At 46.8% G+C, this 27,834-nt stretch overlaps 2 protein-coding genes and 1 long non-coding RNA gene across 16 annotated transcripts in view; 2 read left to right on the forward strand and 1 right to left on the reverse strand.

Moving 5' to 3' along the window:
- The window catches only part of LOC118301237, a 1,055,945-nt gene that overhangs the window by 728,623 nt on the left and 299,488 nt on the right, over positions 1-27,834 (forward strand). The gene's annotated exons all lie outside the window — the stretch shown is intronic.
- LOC118311510 (lysine-specific demethylase 6A-like) lies at positions 579-22,932 on the reverse strand. Of its 3 annotated transcripts, none has more exons than XM_035635448.2 (30): positions 22,754-22,932; positions 22,551-22,614; positions 17,292-17,400; positions 16,939-16,988; positions 16,361-16,419; positions 15,493-15,613; positions 15,256-15,310; positions 13,757-13,791; positions 12,897-12,990; positions 12,670-12,796; positions 12,422-12,520; positions 11,971-12,190; positions 10,536-10,673; positions 8,523-8,654; positions 8,329-8,397; positions 8,129-8,236; positions 7,328-7,717; positions 6,245-7,155; positions 5,677-5,806; positions 5,477-5,582; positions 5,183-5,388; positions 4,962-5,023; positions 4,497-4,571; positions 4,254-4,402; positions 4,045-4,159; positions 3,737-3,924; positions 3,197-3,338; positions 2,974-3,100; positions 2,377-2,547; positions 579-1,890 (listed from the first exon to the last, which is right to left on the reverse strand). In XM_035635448.2, exons 1-30 carry the CDS (start codon positions 22,930-22,932, stop codon positions 1,861-1,863), a joined length of 4,461 nt encoding a protein of 1,486 aa, XP_035491341.1. In that variant the 3' UTR covers positions 579-1,860. The 3 variants fall into 3 exon arrangements, with proteins under 3 accessions (XP_035491341.1, XP_047186669.1, XP_047186670.1); XM_047330713.1 differs by having other exon boundaries at positions 2,330-2,547; XM_047330714.1 differs by lacking the exon at positions 10,536-10,673.
- Positions 22,207-27,382, forward strand: LOC118311534 (FUN14 domain-containing protein 1). Of its 8 annotated transcripts, none has more exons than XM_035635548.2 (5): positions 22,207-22,246; positions 24,299-24,467; positions 24,561-24,636; positions 25,650-25,784; positions 26,220-27,382. In XM_035635548.2, the coding sequence occupies exons 1-5, from the start codon at positions 22,222-22,224 to the stop codon at positions 26,295-26,297; spliced, it is 483 nt and encodes a 160-aa protein (XP_035491441.1). In that variant the 5' UTR covers positions 22,207-22,221; the 3' UTR covers positions 26,298-27,382. The 8 variants fall into 8 exon arrangements, with proteins under 8 accessions (XP_035491441.1, XP_035491456.1, XP_035491412.1 ...); XM_035635563.2 differs by having other exon boundaries at positions 24,302-24,467; XM_035635519.2 differs by lacking the exon at positions 22,207-22,246 and adding an exon at positions 23,125-23,170.

Genomic DNA, 27,834 nt, shown 5'->3' on the forward strand with positions numbered 1-27,834 from the left:
CCTTACATTTATATTGTATTTTTTGAAGAATTCGAAAGAGGAGCGGCTGATGACACATCCAACACCCCGGGAAACCTGCCGGTTCGTCTTGTTTGTCGGCGGGAAGTTTGTTTTCCTCCTCCATCATTTCCTGTCTCGGCTGAAAATGAAGTGAAATGAAATCAGGTGTCCATTTTGGCTCCGACTGGCGCGGCAGAGCCACGGGGGCGCCCAGCGGTTGCTCAGTAGTCAGTGTAGATCCTGTGGGGCTGGCAGCAGCTACATCTGGCTACTGGGTCTCCGCGGGCGGCCACGATGACGACACGCTGCATTATTGTACCACTGCGTTGTCATATTTAACATGCACTGTAGAACATAATAAAACAATAGATTATTGGGTGGAAGTAACCGGGTAAGTTCTGGACCTGGCATACAGTGTAGGATTCTGTGTGTGTCAGTCTACAGCTACATTGTCTGCTGGGTTTCAGGCCTTTACTCACACACGCACGTATTCATTTTGTTATATTATTTTAAACATGTACTGTACCGCTTGCTGTAAATAATATCTGCGGTGTGTTGAAAGAACCACTGGGCATGGATAATTTGACAACTTTTGTGTTTATTGACTCATCATAAAACATTCTTCAAACAATAAAACGATTTTAAATGTCCGTTTCTGTACAATGCTTGCTAAGCAATTTTATTTATATATAGAAAATGTAAGAGGAGTTGTGTTAAAATGACAAAACTCCTTCAAATTTAATGGCAGGTACTCTGGGAAAAATAACAGCATTCCATCAACAAATTTTTTTTTTCAAGCAATAAATATGTATTTATAAATAGTGTAAATTTACATCAAGATTAGAAACAACAAAACAAAATCACAAATTAAACTTTATTCCATAAGTCTATGTGCAACCCATTTTCTTTGTGACTTGGCTAGTAAGTTTTTTTTTCCTGTTTTTTTTCTTCTTTTTTTTTTGTTTTACCTAAGAAACAAACAAAACCTCATAGTTTTGAAAAGAACAACACAAAGATAAAACATAAAAGCTGTATAAAAAAAATAAAAAAGGAAAGAAATGAAAGAAAGAAAGAAAGAATAATCACCTAAACTCTTCACATTACAGTATTTTTTTTGGGGAGATTTTTCCGTCCAAAGAGTCTTTAAATTACCATCTACCATAGAAAGAGAGCAGTTAGGCCTCGTGCTCCTCAGAAGGAAAAACAAGAAAATCTGGGTGAAATCTATAAATCAAAGCCAACATTTCATCCTGTTACCAGAATAGAAAAAGAGAGAGCGAGTATAGAGAGAGAGAGAGAGGTTGTCAAGTCAGTAGTCTTTTATGGGTGGTGTTGCCAGTTGTGTCGGTTAACAAGTATCTACAAAACATTTTTTATCACGCGTTGAAGAATCCTAAGCCCCGGTTCCCGACCGTTTTTGATTAAGTCCTCCAGTAAAACAGGGCAGAACCATTGTCATTAGAGGGGGCGGGCGGGCGGGCAGGGAGGGGAGGGGAGACGAGTCCTGTTAGTGAGCTCGGCGGCGGCGGCGCCCCCCTCTGGAAGGGCCGGGCCGCAGCACTTCAAACAGGTTGCATAGACAGACACACTCAGCCTCCAGCCGTCGCTATGGAGACCAGCCATATGGGAAGGGGCGGGTGGAGCGGGTGGAGAGGGTGGGGAGACGGCCTCGGCTTTCCTGAATATCAGAAATGGTCCGTGTATGTAGATGTTTGTTTTCCTCTTCTTTTTTTTTTCTTTCTTCTTTTTTAAAAATTTCATTTATTTTCAAAAAAATTTAATACAAGTTCCTGTGCATGGGCGTCACGGCTCCGCAGCAGCAGAAGAAGAAGAAGAAGGAGGAGGAGGCGTCACCTAATGTCAAGATGAAGATGAATGAAGAGGAGGGGCCTGGGCGGGAAAATGATACATGATAATTAGTTCATCAGAGGCCTCTGGGGTCAAAAGGTCAACCTACCATAAACACTAAACAAAAAAAAAGTTATTTAAATTGTTTTCTTATCAATATTATCATCAAGTTAAAAACAAAAAAACTACCGACACTGGTTTGGAAAGTGCTGTTCAATAATCAGTAGCCTCTTGCCTTGAGTTAGAATTACCATACAAACTTTTTATTATAAGTAACTGACTCCTGGTGTGGGGGTGTAGCTTAGAAACAGTAATACAAAACCGTGTGTCATTAAATACCAATTTTGGTTTTACCTCTCAAATAACAAATGGAATTGAAATCAATTTCTTTGGAAAACTCAGCCCTCAGTGAAAAAGTGTGTATTTGCAAAAACCTTGAACATTCTATCGCTTCAAATGAACAAACAGAAGTTTCATTCACCCTGAAAGTGGACCGCTCTCTCTCTCTCAGTCTGCCGCCCGACTTACTAATGTGAACTGGTCGTAGACCTGCATCAGGTCGTCCATCCTGTGCTGCTCCAGCACCACAAAGTCGTCCAGCGTGGCGCTGCCTTTCCTGGCGCAGTCCTGGCAGTGGACCACGTGCTGCTTCTTGGACAAGAGCTCGCGGCGCACAAACAGCAGGTCGAACACCTCCACCTGCAAGAGTACACAAACACACACACACACACACACATACATAAAAGGGATGGCACACACTCACAATATAACTTAATTTGTTGGAAAATACACAGTCTGAGCTGTGACTTGAGGATGAACAGCAGGCAGAGACTGCAGCGATGAGGTAATCTACAGACAGATCCCAGAGCTGCTGCACAGACAGTGAGAGTAATGGAACAATTGCAATGACACGATGACAGCGGCTGTTTAATCGGACGTGGAGACACTCGAATAAAAACCATTAGCATCGACCGTTAGCGAGCTCAAACAAAAACTGAGCAGGCCTTTAAGCTGCGATGTCAGTGGTCCGACCGATTGCACCGATTGCATCGTTATTCCACAAGAACATGAGTGCGAGCTGCAGAGATGTGACATCCTGAAGTGTTCCCGGTGCGTTTCACTGACCTCGCAGATGGTGCAGTAGTGAGCCGGTTCGTCCCTGGACCTCGGCTTCAGCACGGTTTCCTTGCCGGCCGACACCAAGGCTTCCTTCACACTCTGACACTGCTTCAACGTCCGCAGCAAGCAGTACCTGAGGCGAGATCGCACAGAGGCAGAGATTTAAAAAACCCCAAAAAACAAGTCAAACAAACACAATACGCCGAGGGCGACGGATTCTGCGACTCACTTGATCATCTCAAACAGCTTGTGGTCGGACACTTTGATGTTGCGGGCCATGTTCCAGGAGAGGTGCACCATGGGAACCACGGACTTGACGCTCTGGAGCTTATTCCACTCGTAGCGCTCCACGGCCAGCTTGTACTGGTGAGCTGAGGACGCAGACGTGGAGATTTAAAATGTACCCGCACTTGAGACCAGTGGATAGTGAAGCGCACTGAAAGACGTCACGACAACAACAGCTGGGTCCTTTTCTCGGGACAGCGTAAACGGATGCAAAGGGGTTAATATGGAAGCCTAATTTTCCGTTGCAGACAATTAAATCAATGTCTCTAGATGCGTCTGGTGTTGACGGAAAATCAATCCTCAGCAATCAACTAAAAAAGGTCAATGCTCAGCGAGAAAAAACATTTAAAACATCACAGGAAAGGTCACACTATCAGATATAACACCTGGTTGCCAGGACTGAACTTTTGGCTTCCTAGAAGATTCTAAGAAAGTTGGTAATAAGAAATAAACATACACCAATATCCCATAATACAATGCGTACCTGTGAGAGGTCCTACGTTCCAGGCGATGTTGTTGCACCAGCCGATGGCTTGCACCCAGTGCACGGTGCCGGTGTTGAGCCACACCAGGTCGCCCGGACGCTGGATGAACCGGTAGACGGGCACGTCTGCCTCGTACAGGTCCTCCAGATTGGGCCACCACGAGCCCATCAGGAAGTTGATGTTGTTCCTGAAGGCGAGGAGGAGAAAGACAGTCGTGATGGATGTATGAAAGAGGGAGGAGGGGAGAGGGAGGGAGAGAGAGAGAGAGAGAGAGAGAGAGAGGAGGAAGGAGTCCAGTTCATCTTACTTTTCACAGAAGTTGCTCATCACGCCCCAGTACGGCTCCGGTACGGCAAACCACTCACAGTCCCCCGGTCCGATGTTGATGTTGACGGCGCAGAAGTTATTGTGCTCCTGGTGACCTGGAGGGCACAAACACAAACTTCTCACTACTGGACACATCTACGCGCCAGAAAGGAATGTCTCAGACCCAGAGAGAAATCAAAGTGCACTCACCAGGTATCCTGCTCCCAGGGACCTTCATGTAGAGCTGGACCGTGTTCATGCCCAGGATGGTGTGGCCCACGTGGCTGAGCAGGTTGCCGGCGGACACGACCCGAGCGAAGGCCGGCAGTTTGCTGAGCTCCTGGAGCTGCTGCTTCCACCTGGTACAGATCGGACATGACGGGATTATGAGCAGGCGTTTGAAATTGAATTAAGTTTCATTGGTCGCCGTCTTGCGGTGAAATCCACACTCACTTCCTTTCGTCCGACACGTCGATGTTGGTTCCGAACTTGATGTGCTTTAAGGGTCCCCGTCTCTTGCGTGCAACACTGACGACACACATGGAGAGAATTAAAAAAATCAGCCACATACAGCCGGTTTAATCTGGTCACGACCTCCAAAAATACATCTAGTGAATTTAAAAAAAAAAAAAAAAAAAAAGTTTAACCCGTCTGCGTGAAGTTAAACCAAAAAAGAATTTAATAAAAACAGAGGATGTAGCAGAAACTCAGAGCAGAGGTGCCAACCGTTATGACATAGTGTCTGAAATATAATGACTTGGGTGGTGGCTCACATGCTGCATATTGTTTTGCTTTCAAAACCTAAAAACAATTCAGCCAAACCAAACCAAAGCAAATAAAATGTAAAAGTCTGGAGCTTTTAAAGGAAAAACTAAATCCAAGTGAGGTCAATTTAGGGCAAAGACCAACTTCAGGTACCTCTCTGCCGATGCTGGCTCCGCGTCTGAGGGCTCCTTTAGTGCCTTCTTCTCGTTCTCCTCCTGAAAACAAACAGGAATATATTTATGTATATATATATATATATAAATATATATTACAACTGAATATTTTCTTTCAGTCTCTCTTGAGCTGCTGCAAAACGTGAGTCCTGAATATGTTTCAGACTCCAGGAGGAACGTGGTTAAAAGAGCAGAACTGACCCGCAGGGATTCCTGGAAGGAAGCAGCCTGATACTGGGCGTATTTGGCGATGGTGGTGTGGGCGCGGGCGCTTTCGCAGCGCCACATCTTCTTGGTGCCGGCCGGGTCCCAGTTCTCGTCCGCGGGCTGCGAGAGCTGAGTCCAGACCTCCACTAGGTGCTCGGGGTTGGCCTCCACCAGCGTCTTCGTGGAGAACAGACCCAGGTCTGCGGAGAAGCACACAGCCAACCAGATTAGATAACTCACCGTCGTCACAGTTTTTGGTGTTATGCTGCGTTATATCGTGAACTTTACCCAGTTTGAGTGCTCCAGCCAGTCCTCTGATGACAGTGACGGGGTTGGAGGGGTTTGTGCAGAACTGGTGCAGTGGGGGGAAGAACGCATCCCTCTTGTTCTCCAGCTGCTCAGACAGAAAACAGGATGACTTATAGGTCAACAGTGAATGTTTCATGACACAGTCCAAGTCGCTCGCTTCGCTCCGGGCGATCACTCACGTAGATGCTGGGTGTGGGAGGGTTGAGCTTGTCTTTGGGCAGGGCCGGCGAGGGCGGAGGGGGCAGCCGGGGCGGGGGGCACTTGTCGAGGAGGATGCTGCTGTTGGAGAGACCGTTCTTTCCCAGGTTTCTGCATTACGGAGAACGCAGGAAATGTTTTCAGTCGTGGCAAGAAACAGTGCACGAGTAAAAGAAAGTGTAGGATCCTCGCTAGACTCGTCGACTCCATCGTCCAGCTGATCAACTATGTGCAGGTTTGTAACGCCACATGTGACCAATCAAATGTAAACCGAACAGAGGAAAGAAATCGAAGGAATAATATCTGCATGGCAACAAGACTGCCCAGTCGCCTTCAGTGTTGGTTACAGTTACGTAACAGTTGGCTGTGGTGGTGCAGTTACTCTGCTGCTCCACCGGGAGGAGACATCGTCAAAACTAAAACATGGTTCAACTGGTGCCTGTCCTCATTTGCACCGACTGTAAAATACAACGAGGTACAAAACTCAACTGCATGTCTGTACAATTTTAGGAAACTGGATTGATCTACTATGAAGCAGCTCAGACTCACCTGCAGGCCTTCAGCACGTCTGTGGAGCTCGGGTAGATGGACACTGAAGATGACGAGGATGACGACGACGAGCCGTGTCCGTGTGGGGGCGTGGCTTTAAGACACGCGACGGCGGGCGGCTCGGCCTTCAGCGGGCTTTGAGAGTCCTCAGAGATGCCTCCTTTGCCGTTACCGTTCACAGCCGGCGCAGCAGACGTCGTGGTGGTGGTGGTGGTGGTTGTGGCGGCGGGACTGTGGATACCAGTCTGCGTGTGTTCTGTGGACTTGGGTGAGGGCGTGGCGGTGGACATGGCAGAGATGGGCGAGGAAGCAGCCGAGCTGCCCTGTGCGTGGGGGGTGGAGGGCAAGACGGCCGGGTGGATGTTGTTGACTTTCTTGTGGGAATCGGACGTGGTGGACGCGGTGGTGGATGCGGTCCCTTCTGACGGCGCCTCAACCCCACCGGGGCCCTTCCCAACCGCCAGCAGGGCAGATAGTCTGAGATTGTCTGCGCTAAGGCTCGGCTTCTCGCCGCCTTCTGCCGCCCTGCCGCCATCCCCAGAGTGGACGTGATTGGCGAGGCCGTCCGCCAGAGCCTTTTTGCCATCCGCCGGTGGCAATGGCGATGGCATCTTGCCCTCGGTGCCGCCGTTGCCGAGGGATGCGGCTGCCGTGGCGAGGGCGGCTGTGGTGTTGCTATCTTTGGTAGCGGACGCACCGGGTGCTGCTCCACCTGAGGTAGAGGAGTGCGGGAGGGAGGGTGGGGATGGGAGGTGGTTGTGAGGCTGCTGCCGTGGCGATGGGGCGTTAGTGGAATGTCCAACCTGATTGTTGGGGTGCACAGGGGCAGTGGAGTTGGGGGTCTGCGAGTGAGAGGGGGCCCCCTCACTGTTGGAGCCCATCGCATGTGGAATAGACCCTCTCTGAAGCCCCTGAAGGAAGAAGACAGACACTGTTTAGAGAAGCAGTAAAACAAAGAGCATGGGCAACTTGTTTCTGATGTCAACAAACAGGACAAGCAACAGACAACTTGCCAGAGCGAGTTTGAACTTTTTGGACACGTGCCGGCTCGGTCACTAGCACTAGCAGAGGTTTACGTCTCACCTGAGAGGTGTTTAGGTGCAGGGCCTGGTGCGGCGTGGCGTCCCGTGTTTGCGTGCTTGTGCAGGTGTGAGGTAGCAGTGTTGCGTCGCCGCTGCCGGCAGGTTGCAGGTAAGGCACGTCTCCGTTGGACCCCGAGGGCCCTGGCTGATTATTACTACTACTGAAACTACTAATCTTACTACTATCGCCCACGGCGAGGGAGTCCGAGGGCCCTTGCGGCCCGGGGCCCACGGGCCCGTTGGCCAGTGGCTGTGGCGGGCACAGGGGCCGGTGGGGTCCCAGGTGGGGCCTGGTTGGGTGGAGGCTGGGGTTGGGGGAGGGGAGGGAGTTGGAGGTGGGGCCGTTGGGGAGAGAGGGACGCACCTGACCTCCTGAGGCATTCTGTCTCATCTGTGGAAGAAAACATGGTGACCTTAAAACACTGACATTTAATTAGAGCTCAAAAATTAGGATCTGACCTTTGAGTTACATTCACTTCCTCAGCAGTCACGTCTATTCGTAGTGTTACGCGCCCACACATCTTGAGACCGAGTCATCTGAATACTACTGAAGCGCCATTAATTATGCAGTGTTTTTTTTAAACTCTCTAAATTAGTGACTGAATTTGCGCTCACATTCTGGTTTATGCCTTCATCTAGCACATACGAATGTTTATGTCATCTAAAGTGAAGATTGTGGTGGATCAAGCATACGTCGGTGTGGGTTACATATATGAAATGCTTTGTTTTAACCCTTCCCGTCATACGAGACGGGCAGAAACAAAACGCAGAATGTATGTGTGTGCGTGTGGGTTTTTTTTACCTGGTTCTGGTGTTGCTGCATCATGGCGAGCTGCGCCTCCAGCTGTTCCAACATTTGAAGCTGCGGCGGCTTCAGGCTGGCGCGGTTACTCCGCAACTGTTCCAGCATCTGAAGCCAGACGGCAGACAAAACCCCCCCATGAAATGTAAGAATGGAAAATGGATCATTAAGATAAAATAAAGTAACGAGACGTTACCGACCTGTAATTTCTGCGGGGAGAGGTACCAGTTGGGAACTGGCTGTGCGGGATTACTGGCCCATAAATCACCCTGAACATTAGAAAGAAAAAAACCCCATAACATTTAAAAGGTGCAAAGGTCGAATTCAGGACACAGACTTTAAAATACATGAGTGTAACTTTGCAGTTGAGCGATGTTGCCGCTTCTGGATTTACCTTGGTGGGGCTGGAGGCTCTCCTCCTCTTGGCTGGGCAGGACTGGTCCTCCGCCTGGCCCAGCGAGCCCAGGTGAGGGGGCAGAGCCTGACCCGAGCCCCCTCCCTCTGCGCTGTGATTGGGCTTACACGCCTGGAGAAGGAAGGGATGGCAGAGGAGCAGGCAAAGGGAAACAAAAAAAAAAGCACATGAAGGCCACAGAAAACAGGAGGAGGTGGAAAAGAGCAAAAAAAGGAGAAGGAAGTGGACGATGGAAAATGAAATGTAGCGAGCGCAGGGGGAGAAAAAGCAATAAAGCATGTCCATTTATCAAGGTGTAAGGGAGGAAGAGGTACGGCAAGAGGGTGAGGTCAGAGGGCAAAAAGAATAAGCAGGGGATGGAGAACAAGGAAGAGAGAAAAAAGGAGAGCGATATCGTCAATTTGTGTCGGTGCTTAAACAAACAAGCAGGACAAGTAGAGCAAAAACATTCCTGTGTATCCGGAGGTGTTGCTTCATAGGGCAACAACAGCCACAGGGGGATTTCTCCCGTTTAGAGGAATGTACCACTACTGCTTCTCATCAACACACGCAGCGCTCGGGCGTTGTCACGGTGACCCTTGATGATACAGTTCTTCACAGCGATTCAGTGCGTTAAACTTTCAGACAATGTCTAAAGGAGGGAACTGCAGCTGTTTGAGGGCACAATAGCGTAAAAGTCGGCCCCTTTAAAGGCAAAAAAACGGTCCACACACCGAGAGCCTTACCGTTACCTGAGGGAGCCTATGAGCCAGATGTGACTGATGTGACTCTAATTTAATTTCTCTCTTTTCCCCGAGAGCGCTGAAAATATACACCGTCTATATCTGCGAAAGTTTTATTCTCTCATCATTTAATCAAAGACATTAAGTCACATCTGACCCATTTCACATCTATCTATCCCGGGTCACGGCCTCACGGTGAAATGACTCTCACCAAGTCAAAGCTGCCAAATCGACATATTCCAACGCCACAGGTCAATACTACGACAATGACCACGCACACGCACGCACACACACACACACGGGACACGACAGAAACCACATCTACTGTGTGATGATGAGCGTGAATGAGTGGAGAGTGTTGATGGGTCACTAGGGGGCGTTGCTGTGGCTTTGTGAGCTGACAGGACATCTATGGTCAACTACTGACGGTGGGGTGGGGTAGGGGGAGAAGATGGGCAGAGCCAGTGGGAAGCCTGGGCGCACTTCACGCCAGCACGACCTCACCAATCACACCGGGGCAGAAGGGGCCAAAAGGCAAAAAAAAGGCCAAACGAAACACGGCCACTCGACTCAGCATTAGAGCTTTAATTTCATCAGAGAGGAAATTTCTCCTCGTCAAAAGGAAAGCAGATTAGGAGCAAACAGGTTCAACAAAGTTGGCCAGGATTTGTAAGTGAACCGAAGGGGGTGTAATCCTTAATAACACATTTGATTGGAAAAAAGGATTGATAAAAGGAGAAATTGAATGGGGAAGGAATGTGCTTTCTTCGCACGTCTAAAAAATTGACTTGCGGTGAGCGTGATGGGTGAAGCCGCGTGATGGGTGAAGCCGGGTGACGGCTGCGCTGTGGGGAAGAGAGCGAGTGTGGGACTGGGTAACACTTGGCCCGGAGAACCTCCGCATTCCAAAACAGATGCCATGAAGCCGCCGTGGACGAATTACAAGTAGCCAATTGAACCAAAGCGTGACTTTCACTTCCTGTTCTTGTGAGGCAGAAGTCATGTGTGACAGCGTTCGCGTTTGCAGTGGAGAGAAAAAGCAGGACATTTTGCCGTGCGTGTCGTCAGCTTCTTTGGACATCGTACAGTGCGCGGGAGGTGCGGTTAAGCGCTAGTGTTACCCATGTACAGTGCATGCGCTTGTGTTGACCTGTAGGTATGTACATCACGAGTATGTGTCTCTGTGTCCGAGTGTGCGCTCAGTCAAAAGGAAGGGGTGGGGGGGGAGGGGATGGGGAGGGAGTGTAAGTTGCTCTATCTGGTGTCTCACCTGCTGTGGTGCACTGCTCAGGCCTCCCTGCCTGGAGGTTAGCTCAGCTGGGATTGGCAGACTCCATGCCTCCTCAATAAGAGGGAGCATTTTACTTTTACCCTGTAGGCTACTGAGCTGGGGGTTACTCAACTGAGCCTAGGGGAATGGAGAACGACGTGAAAAAACAAAAACAAAAAAAAATAAATAAAAACACAAGGCTTTCTTTTTGAAAAGGAAAAAAAGAAAAGGAAACGATGACCTCAAAACAAGGAAATGATCAGCAATGGCAAATAGGTATAGAGGTTACAACACAAGTGAAGCCAAGTTGACAGCGATACGCTCACTTGTGTCTCTGGCTGGGTAATATGCCGGTTTTCATGTACAGTAATCAACCACACGACATTCAGCAGCAGTAATCCCAAACACAATCATAGGTCCATTAAGACAAGCACATATGCTGTGAATTTATGCTTACATCAACTGGTGGCAAATGCAACATTCCTTCATGCATATGTAAAGGAAAATGACATTGTTTGGACAAAAAAAAAAGGGATGAATAAATCAACACATGAGGTATGGGGATTTTTAGAACCCCAGTTGTTAAATCTATGGTTATTTGCTTCCATTGTTCCCCGGGGGCGCTACAGTGTTTATTTTTCTGCAGCATAAGCAGCACAAGGTTTGAATCGGGCAGTTAGGGTCAAGTTAAGCTCTAGAAAGACCGGGAGGTAATAAAGCCAGGGGGAATAAATAAATGCCACCGGACAAGTCCTGGATTCTAAATCATTTTGGATTTCAGTCCCCTGGATGCTAAAGTTTTCCCTGGGCCTAATAGGATAATCAGATCCCTGCGGATTAATATATGGACACAGTTGTGGCCCCGACGGGGACGTTAATAAAGAAAAAGGAAGAGGCAGGAGAGTGCGATGGCAGTCGGGGGTGCACAGGAAAACCCCGTAGAAACGACATTATTTCCTCCCTATGCTGCCAGAAGGGAGTTTTAGGTTTGGGGAGGTTCAGGAGAGGAAGATGCTGCTACAGATGAGGAAGCCAAGCATCAGCTTGCATTGGACCTCGCCAAATGTTTTCAAGCAATTCTCATGTGTCCCCACAATCGACATGAGGCAGGTTTTGGGATGTCCTAACCTGACCAAGGCATTTTTTTTCCTCCAATGGATCAGCATCTGCTATATAAATCCCTATTAATATTTGATGCTTGTTTGTTTGTGCCGGTACGCCAGCTGTGAAACGCGCTGACGTGAGCCTTGTTAAAATGCTGGACGTCAACAAAGTTTTCACGAACTGTTATACTGCCTTCGGGCAAAAAGACCTGGGGGCCGCAATAGATGCAACTGCATTTATCTTTGTTCGTCATGTAATAATCAGATTGAAGCTGCATCCAAAACAGCCACGGTATGAGCGCCGTCCGCTTTAAATTCCTGTCTCCACCCACCTGCAGGCATTTGATGCGGTGGGTTAGCGCGGTGGTGTTGGTGCAGCCCTTGCTGCGTGTGGCGTTGATGTAGCACTTGATGGCATCGTGCGGCTGGTTGCAGGACTCGTACAGCGTGCCCAGATCCATCCAGGCGGCGGCGTGGCTGTGGTCCAGCTGCACGGCACAGATGTAGGCCTGCAGCGCGTCCATGGGCTGGTTCTGCTGCTGGTACAACACCCTGAGGGGGACGGGAGGTTGAGGGGTTGGGAATTGAGGGGACAAGGAGAGGGCAGGACCAGGACAGACAATATTTTATGCAAAGAACAATGGAAATAAAAGGGGAATAAATAAGTGATTGAAGCACCCAAATTGTTTTTTTTTAATTGAAAAGAAAAAGGTAAGGATATGGGTTATTCCAAAATGTCCTCAGTTGTCCATAGAGGCTTACTTCAGCCTTAATGATGCTTACCCTATAGAGCACCAGGTGTCAGCACTGGCCTCCGTTTTGTCTATGGATTGCCGATAGGAGATGAAGGCGTCCTGGACCTTCCCAATACTAGAGTAGCACCTGCAGGAGACACAGGCTGTCAGGGGTTGTGCTACAGACACGGTAAACATTTCAAAACATGAAATATAAAAAGCAACTGATAGGTAGATGGTTGGGTTAATACAGTCTTTCTGCATATTTCCCTCATTTACACATCACATTTTTCGTACCTCCCAAGGAAGTACCAGGACTGTCCAGAGTTGGGGTCGGCCTCCAGAGATTTCTGCAGACACTGGATGGCATAGCTGTCCCTGCTGGCTCTGTCCCCGAGCTGCTCCACGGTGTGATGCATCCAGCCTGGAAATCGTCAAATGAATCAGACCATCTTAGACAAAAAGCAGAACTTTCCACACTGCCTCATTTTTGCAAATGTCAGCGCACACACCATCAAACTTACCGAGCTGCTGCAGGGTAGTGGCCTTCACCTGTGCAGAAAGATCCTCCGTTTGCAGAAGGCTCTCGTAGGCCTCCTTGGCAGCCCGGTATCTCTTCTGGATATTGGGAACAGAGGGGGACAGAGCGGGCAATGGGAGAGGGAACGTTAACAAGAAATGAGTAGGTTTGTGAAGAGGGTGGTGAGGGGAGACAAGCGGGAACAAAACACCAATTACAAAGGATGAAGTTGTTTATACCATCATAGATTCAATTCAAATTGTGCAGCATATCGAAACTAAAATAATCTCGATGGCCCTTTTCCCACCCTCTCCAAACTCAGACACATCCAAATATTCGCAGCTCGTTCATTATGAGAACGACAGAGCGGCGCTGTGTTTTGATTTGAGCCGTGAAGCACCGCTACTCCGAAAGCTGGCGAGAGCTACTGTACCTCTCCACTGAAACCGAAATGAAGAGAGTGAGAGAGAGAGAGACCACCAGCATACAAAAGAGGGGGGAGACAGACTTTCTTGTTTCCGTGGCAACCCCGTTGATCGGCTGAGAGTAATCTCCTATCCCCTCCCGAATACCACCCACTCATGCAAGCGCCCCGCTCCCACCTCAATTTGTCAGCACCTGGTGCGAGATACAAAAAAACCAAAAAAAAAACAAGGCTTTCCCCTCCCCAGCATAGAGATGCCCTGAGATTTAACAGTGGTAGCTGGGTTACGAGGTATAGCCTCAGCACAGGACACTCAATCAGTATGCGACGCTGATGCTCAAAATTACAAATGACAGTAATAAAAACAAAATGCCTTGTGTCCTTGGGAGCAAAACGTCACCGAAGAAAGGTTAAATAAAATAAGAGCAAAGAGCACTCACCTGAATCTCATACAAATGAGCAATGTGGAACTGAACTGTGGAAGAGAAGAAGTGGAAACAGGTTAGGTGGAGGTGATTTAGCATTTAAGGAAGGTTCCCCACAGGTTCCCATCTCAGACTTCGTCCTCCCCTAAGTCTTTTGAAAAAAGTGAACGCTGCGTTGTCAGTAAATAGGTGTTAAGACACCAAAAAGGTTTCCTGTCCACATCAAGTGTAACAGAGCAGATAAGGTAGCTGCGCTCATGGCAGCACCTTCCTTTGTCTGGAGCGCTGCAGTGTCTGATCTAAGCTGCTTGAGTGACTCTCAGCAGATGGGGAGAGAGAGAGAGAGAGGAGAGGCGAGGGGAGGGAGAGAGAGAGAAGAAAGACAGGGGCTGCCCTTGCTGAGTGTGTGTGTGTGTGCGTGTGTGTGTGTGCATCAGAGAGAACAGGAATGAGGGGGACACAAAGTGAGGCAAAGGCAAACAGCAAGAGGCAGGGCAAAAAAAAAAAAAAAAGGATATTGCTGTCGCCAAGGTAACAGGTACCGGGGCGGGAGAGATGAGAAGGCAGCGGCATATTAAATAATACCAGACTGAACCTCCACAGCTGAACATTACATCTAAGGCTCGGGACACACTGCCTGCTTTAAGTGTGCGTGGCGTTTCATGCATACAACAGCACAGCGCAAGATCCATATCTCCTGCACTGCCAACATGAATCATGGGGAAAAATGACCCAATAAGTCCTTGGTCACAAACAATAGCTGGAACTCAACATGTAAAGAAGGATGAGAGTCCAAGACGACAGTCTGTGCCTTTGAGATGACCCTCACTTCATGAACACGGTGCTGAAGGTCAGTTTACGACGCAGCCCGTCCATTTGCTCAAATTTCGTCTTATTTTCAAGACCAAGATTGCCAAAGTAGCAAATCAATAAAAAAAGAGCGTGAAGGCACACAGTGCATGATGTGCAGGCTAACTCATGAACAGTTGTTATTGTCTTTACCACATTAATTTGAAGGTAAGATTGGTCACATCAGTTTTCAACAGATTCACCAAGGACTGGGCTGCAAACTTTCACAAAAAAAAAAAAAAAACCCAGATGAAAAGTCAATAAAAAGTCTGCGCAAAGTTCTTCACCTAAGTTTCCCTCTAGGTGCCTCAGTACAAGAGCGAACAGTGTCCCCTCCTTACCCTGTGGGCAAACTGTCAGGAATCTGACTAGACGGTGGCGGCCTGCCATCATCTAATTTGTCATGCAACAGTCTCACAATGAACCATAATTTTGAAAACAATGAATAATAACACGAGGTTTCTAACTTAGTGTTTTGTGCCGTTGCATTATTGAAAAACTTGTGCGGCGCTTCTTGTCTCGCTCTCTGTGTCTCCGTCAAAACAGGCCTGCTCCTAGTAGGGTCACAATTCGCCCCCAAAATCTTTCCAGTGAAATTAAAATATCATGATGTAATGTAATGCATATAATAATTAGATAATGCAAGTAAATACGGTGTAGCTTACTTTCAGCTTTGGACAAAGTGCAGGGGTTGGAGTCAATCAAAGCCAGCTGAAAATGCTGCGAGAGAAAATGTTGCAGGGTTCAGTCAAAGCCAACACTGCTTCTTTTAGACATTTGGTTTATTATCACAAGCGTTATCACATCACAATTTCACAAGTGCTGAGAGGACTCGTATTGAGATGTCTGTAATCCACGACTCTAACCCTGGAATGGGTGTGAAAGCCTCGAGTTGGCCCTACCTTTAGGCTTGACTCGTAGTCTGTGTTGACTTTGAACATGAGACCCAGGCGAAGGTGGATCTCCTTGGCCCGGGAGAACCCTGGGTCAATGTACAGCACCTCCTGGAATGCTTTGATCGCCCTGCGGGAGGCATGAAGAAATGATGAAGAATCGAACCAATAGCAGAGCGAGCAGACAGAGTGAGACTGTGAGACCACGTTGAGCTCCAGTTGGATTGTGATAAATCTTGGACCCGCTGTAGAGTTAACATTTGTTCCTCTTGTTCTGGAGCAGAGGAACCGAGCGCCGGGTGCTGCGAACGCGACCAAAGCTGCGCCACATTCTGTTGGTCAGACGGTCGGCGCTCATTCAAGTCACGCTGCGTGAGCGCTATCTTGAACTGAATACTAAAGATGTTCCTTCCACGATAACTGAGAGAGTCACCCCCTTTCATCTGAATCAACTGCTGTTGCCGTGGAGAGAGCCGCTGAGGTGCCATTAGAAATGTAGCGAGCAGGTAGGAATAATGACTCCTGAAATGTATTTCTGACCGTGCGTTTTTCCCAGCAGCCCATAATGGCATCCCAAGATTTATCATCTGTCCTGAGGGTTTAAGCCGACTGATTCTTATTGGTAATTCAGACAGAACCTAGTCCTCGCGGGTTGTGGGGTTACCATGGAAACAACAAACTGTAGGGCAGCTTTGATCAAAAGGAAGTCTTTTTTTTTAAGCTGGTAGCAAGACAAAAAAAAGAAAACACTCTTATTTGCCCACATTTAACAATTATTTTGCTGTTAAGCAACAGGCTTGTTTTTACCGTTTGCAATAAAAAATGAGTGTGTAATGATTTGATGCAGATGAAATAGAAAAAGAAAGTTAATACTCACCACTGAAAGGCATTATAGTGGAAGTAGACCATTCCCAGGCCATACAGAAAGGCAGCATTCTGGGTGGCATGGAAGAGGATGCAAGGTCATTATTACAAATATTTCATTGATACAGGTGGAAAAAGACGGATTCAACCCTCCTATCCTTGTAAACACGTGCTATACACGTTTACATACAGTAACTGTTTATCGCACGTATAGAAAAAAAAACACTGAGCATATCAGTCTGACCACAAAGTGTCACCTTACCAGGAAAAAGAGTTCAAAATGACTCTGACATGAAACTCAAAACCGCACGGTACACCAGCGCCTAAACCGACTGAGATCATGCAAGCTTCCTGTGTAAGGGAATGAGAGAAAAACTGTGTGTGTGTGTGTGTGTGTGTGTGTGTGTGTGTGTGTGTGTGTGTGTGTGTGTGTGTGTGTGTGTGTGTGTGTGTGTGTGTGTGTGTGTGTGTGTGTGTGTGTGTGTGTGTGTGTGTGTGTGTGTGTGTGTGTGTGTGTGTGTGTGTGTGTGTGTGCGCGCGCTACCTGAATGAAAAAGTGAGCATGCAGGCACATGTGTTTGTTTGTCTTACCTTCCAGTAGTCTGACTGTAAACTGTAGTACCTCTGGTATGCCGATAATGCTGTAATTAAAAAAGGAGGGGGAAGACAAATTATGAAACGATTGTGAAAAGTCAGGTCTTAATGGGAAAGCTGGAATGGAGACCGCTGCATGTCAGCAGATGCCTTTTGCGGTGTGCGCAGCGGATGATAAGTCGCTTAAGATGAAACAAAAGTTAAGCAAACTTTGAATCTTAGATTCACTGGGTGCTCAGAAGTCAGGGGATGGTCCCTCAGAGATATGGTAATCAAGGTGTTTATCTCTAATCTCTGGGCAGAAACGTGTAAGGACTGGGTTACTGCTCAACAAAGAGGAAATTGCTCACCTTTCGGGTAATCCTCCAAGAGGAGGTTGAAGTGGCCGAGCTGGCAGAATAACTCCGGCTCCACTTTCCCCTCGGCCTTAAGGATGAGCGAATCGTAGCAGCGAACAGCCTGAAACGAAGGGAAAGAAAATAAAAACATCTGTCGGTTATGCATAAATGCACTGTACTGGCACAGAAAGCGAGGGAGAAAATCACAGAGGGCATTGTCACAGAGAACTTTTGAAAGTCACGGCACGGCTGACGTCAGCTCTCCGATCTCTGGCTGAGCGGACTCAAATTATTTTCTGCAGATAAATATCAAGCCCTATCTCACTGGAATGAAATCTGCTGTAGATAAGGACGCTTGAGGCCGTTTTTATATTTATACGTCTTGTATTACAGCTCTTCCTGCCCTGATAAAAACAGGTAGAGCTGCAGCTGAGAACGAGAATCACACAACGAGATCTAGTGCGTAAAGCACCATTGAACCAAATGAATTTAGAGCCACTATATGTTCGTACACTCCATGCAGGCGTGCACCATCATCATATATCACGACTGACACTGCTGAAAAGTTACTGCCTTGTCATTAATCCTGAGGGGAAATTTATTCTGTGCATTTGGCCACTCCCAACTATTTTGGGAAACTGCTGATGCAGCACCTGGGGAACGTTCCCTGTTTTGTGTCAGGAATGCCGGTGTTTGGAGATTTTCAGCATATTGTCCAAGTTCTTTCCCCCGACCTGGGCAAACAAATACACCAGTGACCGCGCTGGCAATCAACGTGTCTCTGGTGCCACACTGAGATCACATCAAAGATTAACTCGGCTGGACTCTGGTGCCCAGCGCCATTCTGCCATTCAGAGCAAAGGAGAGGCAGCTGCACGAGTTAAACCCAGAAAAGGTTTCCAGGTTCATGCAGACGAGTTAAGAAACGGTTTTCATGGACTATCAACCTCAAATGCTTTTTCCAGGGAAGTAACCTTCATCACACGCCTGCTGTTTGTCCTTGGTAGGTCAGGTGTTGCCGTCCCGTCACCTATGATAAAGGCCAGTTCTTCCTTCCACAGACATGAGGATGTAGAAACTGCACGACGACAGACGAGTCCTAAGAACAAAACTGTTCAGACAGCTAGGCCTCTTTCATGATCACAGATGACTTGGGGGTCGTTGCTTCAACGGGTTGACTCAGTGGCACAGTCTCAGGTAAGAATCGTTCCTAAAGCTGGGTTTAATACTCAAAAACGGCCAACAGGAGTCCCACATTAAGAACAGTCGAAGGGTTTTAATTTATACGAGAGGACTTCAGGTCCTGTCGTGCTTTTATTCCGTTCAATTAACTTCCTGTGATGATGTGAAGTTGAGCCGTCCCATTTATGAATAGGAGACCTCTGCTACATGCAGTGTCTGTGTTTACATTCCGTCATTCATTCAGTGCCAGAGAACAGGGATCACGGTGAGCAGAGGGTTTTTCATTGGAAGGGCCAATCACAGTTCTTGCAGTCCCCATGTACATATATGTGTTACATTTCTGAGGAGCTGCACGGATTTGGAGAGGGTATGTATAAACCATTAATACAGCTGTATCTAGGTGCACGATTACCATAACAATATGCACACCCTTTTAGCCACAGACTAAAACAAACAATGTAAACACTGTTATCAGCAATTAAAATGAACAGGAGTTGAGAATTAGGTCAAACAGACACAGACTAATAAACTAGCCAGCATTACACAACAATGTGAACATGTTGGGGCCCAGGGAGAACATCTCACACCCTGCACGGGGTTGGGTTGGGGATATGACAAAAGGTGATACGATATTCTTTTGGTACAATGCATTGAATTACAAATTTGCATGCATCTTGCACAAAATACAACACTAAATGAAAACGCCCATCGTGGAAACTGATGAAACACTGTCGCTCAGCGACACGTTTCTCCATCATCAGCTGCGCTTCTTCGCAAAACAGCGCTGTTAACTTATCAAAAACATTTTCACATCGCTGTAAGTGATGTGGCTGGAACTGTTAACGTGTTGCTATGGTGCTGTCGGATGTGTTAGCTTTCAAGGAGGCCGGCGTGTCTGACTGATTTAAACTAGGATCTTGTTTTGAGACAACAGAACATGACAAAATATCCAGAGTTAAAAAGTCAAGTTAAACAAAATGTGTCCAGTTTTGTGCTAATTCTACAGCATGGTATAAATAAACAGACTGCAATGACCAACTTACAAATCTAACACCAAACGTCTCTGCACCGTGTGCATGCTTGAATCAAACAGCATGCTAAAATGGCTGTTTTGCGAATATTATTATTCGAGTTATAGTCTATTAAACCCTGCGGGAAAACCTATCCTCTCTTAACCATTTCAGCACCGAGGTCAGACACAGCACAGTGCACAGCCAGCGCCTTGGTCAAGGGCAACTTAAGAGCAATCTCAATCACTAACAAGCATGTGTTTTGGAATGGACTTCCTGACTTTGAGGAAACACACGCAAACACCGGGGGAACATGCAAACGTCACCCAAGCAGGACATCGGTCAGATCAATCAAGGATTTAACCCAAAGACACCCTACTTCCTGTGTAACAGACACACAAACATTATCACCTATACCTCAATGATAAAAATGAGGACAGCCACGTTGAAAGCGCATCCTCAAAGTTTAAGTCACTGCATACTAGTTACTGGTGGTGATAGTGACCTAGTTCTGTCAGCAATGTTGAACCCAATGTTATCTGCATGTGCGCAGTGACGCGACCACTGCAAAGTGCCGGACTGGAGAGGCCCTCAAAACTAATACGCTGTGATCAGAAATGAAGGATCAAACCCTTAAAATGCTTAAATAAAGAATGTGATGAAATTAGACAGTTGGCGAATACTAACTTTGTTTTGATAACTCAGCAGACTCAAATATGGAATATATGACACTGGAGTCACAAGAGTTGGAGTGAGCTGTTTTCCTGGCTTGTTGAAAAGCATGGTTTTGCGTTCGCACATCAGTATGTGTGTGTGCAAAATAACTTACAAATACATTGACGGATTTTCTCCGAACTCGGTGGAAATATCACTTGGGAGGATATCTCCAGATCATTCACTTTTGGAGCTGATCAGTCAAAGGTCAACAAAACACGTCCACCTTTCTCCCCGAGGCGTCTCCGCAAATAGCAGGGCTAGAGACAATCTAAAGCTTATATTGATCAGAAAACGATTTCTCATCATTATTTCCGCATTCTATAGGAATATAGACACAACCTAATGCAAATATGAAAAAAAGTATGAAATTCCAATCAGGAAATGGTGTTATGTACACAACCTAATGCAAATATGAAAAAAAGTATGAAATTCCAATCAGGAAATGGTGTTATGTGGTGTAGCAATACATTAACTTTTGCAGCCAATAACGTTTATAGAGACCCAATGTACAGCTTATTTAGATTAACCAATCATATGGTAAGCATAATGCATTGTGTGCAGTGCAAGTTATTAAACAGGCATAATTTGTATGTAGCCGTAATTCAACATATTTTTGTTTGGTGATTACTGTGTGGTTGGCAGGGGACCTATGCATGCTAAGACTGATGTAACAGTGTAGATCTTGATGTAACTGTATCATTTCAGGTCCATGGACCTGCATTCTGTTCGTACCAAGGTGTGCGAATGTTAGAGGTTAACAGGAGCACCTGGCAACAAAATACGATTTTTGGCTTTGAACAATGACAAATGGTAACAGCCCGCCATGACAACCAATGCCAGCAGCAACTCATGGGTTGCGTAAGGCACAAAATAACACTCGGCTACAGCAAGAGCGGTCACGTTTTCTGAGTGACAGGGCTGATTTGCACAGGGTGCGACACGGAACAAAACTTTTCAGCCGTTTCAGGTCGGATGGTGAGCACTTTTAAAGGCGTATTACCAAAGTAAACACGAACAAATCATCGGGCCAACACTGATTGCATCGCATGCCAGTCTTATTCTGCAGCTAACGCCGGACGCGTGGCTGCACTCCCTGGGTGTCCCGCACCACCTAGCGAGCGGATTCGTGGATGCCCCCCCCCCCAAAGAAAAAGAGCTGTCAGGGAGCACCATCTTCTCTAGATCCGAGATAAATCCCCCCCACCCACCCACCCCCAAAAGAGGGGCTTTGCCCTTTGTTAGACCGGCACTGCGATTAGCACGGGGGCACACTGGGCACGGAGCTCTCCGGTCCAGGGGCGCACGCAGAAACAAAACGAGCAATTAAAAACTGTAAACAAAGGATCCTGACACCGGCTGGGTCTGCGAGAGGATACGCGCCTTCACAAACGGCGCCGTGAACATACGAGAGGCTGAACAACAACACTTGAAGAAAAAAAACCCACATACACACACACACACGTACGACCATATCATTCATATCAAATCGGTCGTACAGCGATCAGTGTCACTCCGCCGCGTCCCGCCATCTTGGACAGGCAGCCAGCCATTAAACGTTACTTGTAACGTTTGTCAACTCGTGCACAGCGTTCTCCTCCCAAACGAGGCGCGACTTGAACGCGTCCTCGAGAGTGGAGCGATGCAATGTCACACAAATAAACAAACACAATGTGGCGGACACGCTGCGGGGCAAAATGCAAAAGATCTGCGGGCAGCAGCAGCACCAGCAGCAGCTAACCCTTTACCCGACACCGTCTGCGCGAACGCCGTGTTTGGTGCACCCTGGCTGACGGCTACTGCGTTAACGTAACGTCCACCTTCGCGACCGTAGCACGCTCAGGGACACTTGTGTGTTCAATGAGGGGTGTTAGAGAGCGACACTTTGCAACATCAACTTTCCTCGTTAGGAGTGCAGTGTTGCCAGTGATCAATGTGCTACACGGAGCGGTGACGACGTTGTGTTGTTGGTGGGGGCACAGTTTGCAAGTACACACGGCTGCGTTGTGTGGAATGGCTCCCCGGCTAACGGGGCAATGTGGTTGACGAACAATTATGAACGTACGTGAACGTTAACAAGCTAGTTTTGATCGTAGCTAGTCGGCTACTGCCCCGGCTAGCTGCAGGTGCAAGGGTGGCTGTTCATCGGATGAGAGTTGCTAACTAGCGGAGCTAGCTGGCAGGCTAGGTGAGGGGCTGCGGCTAGCTGGCCTTGGTCTCTTTAGCGAGTGGGCCACTCGCGATCACACTGGCTCGCTACTTGGGGAGCAAATTCCCCGCCGTGCCCTGCTCGGTGGTGGGAGTGAGTGCCGTGGCTCGGGCGTTGCAGCGTGGTTGTAAAAACACATCCAGTTAGATTGGCTACCTTCATCAGCAGGGCCTTCGTTCTGGCGCCATCTTCATGAAGCTTCTGAAATCCAAACAGTGAGCTGCAAACAAGAAGACAACATAGGCGGCTCAGTATCAGTTGCACGGCGTCTCGGGGACGCGTTCGACCCGCGACACGCGAAAAAACGGTTAATTTTCAGAGTGTGCGGGTGTGCGAGTGCACGGTGCCACTTTTCCGACCTGTCGATCCCGACCAAACTGTCCCTCTCCGGGGCTGTCAGTGTCGGAAAGTCCTCCTCTGTTTCACTCGCTTTTCCCGCCGCCATTTTCTTTCCCTCATCACCACCAGAAGAAGCCGAGCCGAGACTCCGGGCAGCAGCGCAGGCAGCGGCGGCCAGAGACACGCCGCACGATTGCATGGAAAATCGCGGCGCGGGCACACACTGCTGGCTCCGCCGAATCAAAGAAGGAAAACCGAGGGAAACAAAACGACCGAAAACTTTTTTCCCAGGGTGAAAAGATGCGATTCGATGTAGTAAATCCGTTCGGGGGGACAGAAGCGCTCTCCGGGTGGCTCCTCAAACGTCACATCGTTCATCACAAAGTGATCTTGTGCGGCGGTTAAAATGAGAATCGCTGAGTGCAAATATCCAAGACGTGAGTATTTCACAATAAAACGCGGTTCGGCCGCGGAGATAAAGTTGTTATAATTGTGTCACCTAAGCGAACCCACGCGCCGCTGTAGCCACGCCCTCTGCCCCTCCTCGGCCAATGGGAGCGCCCGCATCCCACCATATGACTCCCCTGCTCTATCATTCTTTTATCTTGAATATGCATATTCTGCCTGCAAACCTCTCATCTTTTGCATCGCGATTATTCTAGATGCATATCCAAAGCTATTTATTACGTAAACGTACCTGTCACAATGTGCAATATAGTGCGAAAGCTTTGTTTCCCCCTGACAAATACAATTATTTCCACACAATTCAATAGTAAGTTCGTCTGTTGTAATATGTATTGATACTTGGATGTCAATTGACGTGTTTTTCTTACATGCTGGTTAAACCACGCAGCTCCTGTCTTTGCAAAAAATAAATAAATAAATAAAACTGCAACCATAATTCCAAGTCCTCCTCGTATTGGTAAAAAAAAGTTACAGCAATTTAGTAATAAAGTTGCTAAATTACAGAGCCCTATCAAGCGCGATCAAAGCGTTTTTAACTGACGTGGCACGGCGTGGGCGTGGCTTAGCATTGTCAACATCCTGGCCAGATAAACTGGTTTCTCCAAAATGGCGACGGGCGACCAGAGGGAGGGTTGGTTATCTCATTTGTTTTTCACAAAACGGCGATATTACCCGCGTTAAAGCCCGATTTTATGAGGCATTCCGCCGGAGACCGTTGAAGCGGAACACTGTCTTCATATGGACGCCCCCGACGGCCCTGAAAGGAAACGTTTGAGTGCACGATATTGAAATTGGTAGCCATTTGACGCTAGCCAGCTAATACTAGCTTCTCGAGTCATCCGCATCCGTGGTGTCCAGGTATTCATTCCAACCGAGCAGGTGTGCTCTTGCTCGGCTGGACTGAGAACCTGCAGCCACACTGGCCCTTTCCTGGAATGACTGGCCACCTTTGATCTGCATAGAATGAACCGGAAGCTCCTGTGTTCACTATAAAAAATGGGCCTTGTCTAAAACCTTTCATTCAGACAGTCCTTTGATCTGAGAGCCAATCCGTCTGGTGTATTTTTCTCTTGTCAACTGCACTTGTCCTCGTCTCACAGCAGGTCCGGACGACCCGGAGAGCGACGTTGAGGTGTATGAAGTCGTGGACCTGACAGAATATGCCCGGAGGCATCAGTGGTGGTGCAGGGTGTTCGGGAGCAACTCGGGCCCGATTGCTGAGAAGTATTCCGTGGCCACTCAGATCGCGATGGGAGGGGTGACTGGATGGTGAGGCCTGGGTCACATCTGGACCAGCTGAGGCTGAGCACACTGTTACCTTCATTCAGCATCTGCTATGGTGTTATTTTTCATCATTTACAGGTGTGCCGGTTACGTCTTCCAGAGAGTTGGGAAGATCGCTGCTACCGCTGTCGGTGGAGGGTTCCTTCTTCTACAGGCAAGAGAACCGTAACGTGATGCTTACGTAGCCACAATAATTAAATATTAAGATAAGATCGTCCTTTTATCATTCTCCACACCTGGGACGTTGGCCGCTTTTACAGCAGCAGAGGGGGACGGTGAAATTAGAAGCATCGGTCAAAGTTTTAAATAAGTAAACATGCAATATAAACACAGGGAAATATAAAATAATAGAAATAATATATACAGTGTAAACTGCACAGAAGGAAAATGAGTATGGCACAGTTAAAGTAAATCTGAGTGAGATTTACTGAGTGGTAGGAAAAGTTAACCCCTTAGTAAGATTCATATTTTGCCTACTTAGATCTTTGACAACTGAAGATGCCAGCTACGCAGCATGATGGTCAGCCCATCCATTGTGTGTCCGCTGGCTACACATGGGTGCTGGCCATCTGGAGTCTTATGGCGTGTTGCAGTACTGCCAGTGTCTTATTTTGCCTCATGAAAATATCCTTGTGACAAGTAGATTACGCCAAAGACTGAACTATCTGAGTAACTAAAATGTGTAAAATGTGCTTTGAGCGGAGGACCTTGTTGTTATTTTAAAAGAAGTCATATGAAGAAAAGCCCGATTGTTGCGCAAGAAAGGAAAAAAAAACAATTATTTGCATTTTTATAATCTCCAGAGTTCATTTATTGTTGAGCTGAGATTCATCTTGGTTCATTCTGCAGTCATTTTCATCAAGGTCAGGAAAAACATCTTCCTGAACTAAATGGATTTAAAGGAGAACAAAACCTTTCAAAGTCACATCTTAGGGACAGAATCTTGCGTGAAATTTAAATAAATAAATTACTTCAAGGGAATTGAAGGTCTCCATAGAAAGATGGTGATTCAACATAGCACAGGAAAATGCAGTTGCTGAGACCAAACAAGGGGCCAGTAGCCCCCCCATGCAGCACAAAAGAAAGAATAATTAAATATATTACATCTTCCTGGTGCAGAATCATTTCTGAATAGGAGTCTCTTGTTGCCCCCCCCCCCCCCTGCAGATTGCCAATCACAGTGGCTACGTGCAGGTGGACTGGAAGAAAGTGGAGAAGGACGTGAACAAAGCAAAGAAGCACCTGAAGAAGAAAGCAAACAAAGCAGTCCCTGAAATAAACACATTCATTGAGGAGGTAAAGGTACCTGTGACAAAGCTTGCTTTTTTCTCTCTCTCACGCGTTTGCTCATTTTTAATTGTATGTTGCTAAAAGTAAATCAACCATTTCTTTCTGTAAACTAGAAAAGGCACCTACCACCTTTTACACTCCTGATTTATAACACCAAATTCATATATTTTTCTCTGACAACCTGGCTGTGGAGGTTTAATGCTCCATCTGCAAAGCAGCAATGCCATCTAGTGTATTGTCAGGCATAATACACTCATAAGCTGTGACACAGCAGGCTGAAGAGAGATGGTAAATGTATATATTATGCCACCAGTATGGATATTTGGTGATGTATCCACTCTCAGGATATATAAATCTTCTTCACAGCGATTATTCCCGTATTCATGGATCAATCAGTGTTAATTTTAAGCTCCTATCGACTCCTTCCTCCTCTTCACTCCTTTGCAGACCACAGACTTCATAAAGAGGAACATTGTCATGTCCAGCGGCTTTGTCGGCGGATTCTTTCTGGGTTTGGCCTCGTAAAGATCTGATGCACGCGCCACAGTCTCCACTTACTGTGAATCACATCGCTACATAGGTCACTTTCCTCTCCACTGTTTTACCTCTCGAGACCCCTCGTGTGCATTGATTTATCTCTTAATGAACTGAATGAGGGGTTATGTTGAGCATTAAAGCATGATCTGTTGTGACGATGGTACTATGTTCTAGTTTTAAATCAATTGCAGTTACTTATTTCCAATTTGAAGTGTGTATGAGGGGGGGCAGTAAAGAATTAGGGTTTTTGGATTGTACCGCAGGACTCTCTTCTTGGGCGCCCAACATGCACGCTGCCTGCCAAACTGCTAAATATGCCATAAACTTGCACAGTGGTGTCTCGATTGTCCATCCCCTCATGCATTCGCCTGGTGGATGCTAATCTTATGTTGTTAATAAATTGGCACGTGTGGGCGCCACTGAAAGTATATAGCCAGCCCCCTTTTCAGAGCTGTAAATACCCACACAAGAGAAACGATTGTATAAACATCACTGAAGGCTGGAAAGTGGGAAGTTAACACTATTTTTAAAGTCTTTCACACTGGCTGGAGTACTTTCTCCACTGTTATTGACATACAACACATCACATACATAAATCAGAGCCAAATGTTATTTATGTATTTTAAAGTGACCACGAACACAAAAACAGATTGTGTATTCCCATAATCCTCTGCTCCACAATGCACTTTCCTGACAGGACGAGCGTTTGCTGTACAAGAGACACACAGTCCTGTCATTAAAGAGCATAATGGAGCAGCGGTTGTGATTCCTCACTTTTGTCCTTGTGCATTTAGTAGTTAAATATCCACATCAGACACACAGTGTAGATCACAAGTTGCTTATTTTTGTTTTTACTTTTTTGCCTTTTTCTACCAGTGCAATATACAGTAATGTTTCAGATGCAAGTTTGGTTTGAATACCTTTTTTTAGTGTCTCCAACTTGCGTTTTGTTTGCTCATATTCCCTCTGTTTCTAATGTTGTTCTGATCATTTGAGCCGTATGAACTTCGAGTGTCTTTTGAGAAAAAGTTGCCAAATTTTGTTTTGAGTAACAATAAAAAAAATCAAAAGTTGACTGACTGTTCTTCAGGATGAGAAAGATTTGACTTTTTTTTCCCCCAGGAGCGAATAGGTGGACGTTTTTCGCAAAATAAGAGTTGATGAACGAAAACACCCAGTTTTTGCCTTAAGTAAAGGGAACCTGAATAAAATGATCGTCCATGTAAAAATATAAAAGTAATGTCTGTCACCCTATTCAATCTAGTCAAAATCTTGATGTGCTGTCTAACCAAGTAAGACTTGGAAAAACAAACTGGACGTTATGGTCAGCCTTGTAATCACCCACACTTTTTTTTAAACTTTTATTTACAATTATGAATGACAACATTATGTAAATAGCTAGACATAAATATATACAGTACAGTATTTACAAGAAAGGGTGGAATCTTAGCATGTTTGCCAGTATAGGAGACAAAGTATGTTAACATGGTAAACTTGGAAAACAAGGACTTTTCCCTAAACACAT

Source organism: Scophthalmus maximus, chromosome 1 (assembly GCF_022379125.1).
Source record: "Scophthalmus maximus strain ysfricsl-2021 chromosome 1, ASM2237912v1, whole genome shotgun sequence".
In the NCBI taxonomy this organism is placed as follows: Eukaryota; Metazoa; Chordata; class Actinopteri; order Pleuronectiformes; family Scophthalmidae; genus Scophthalmus; species Scophthalmus maximus.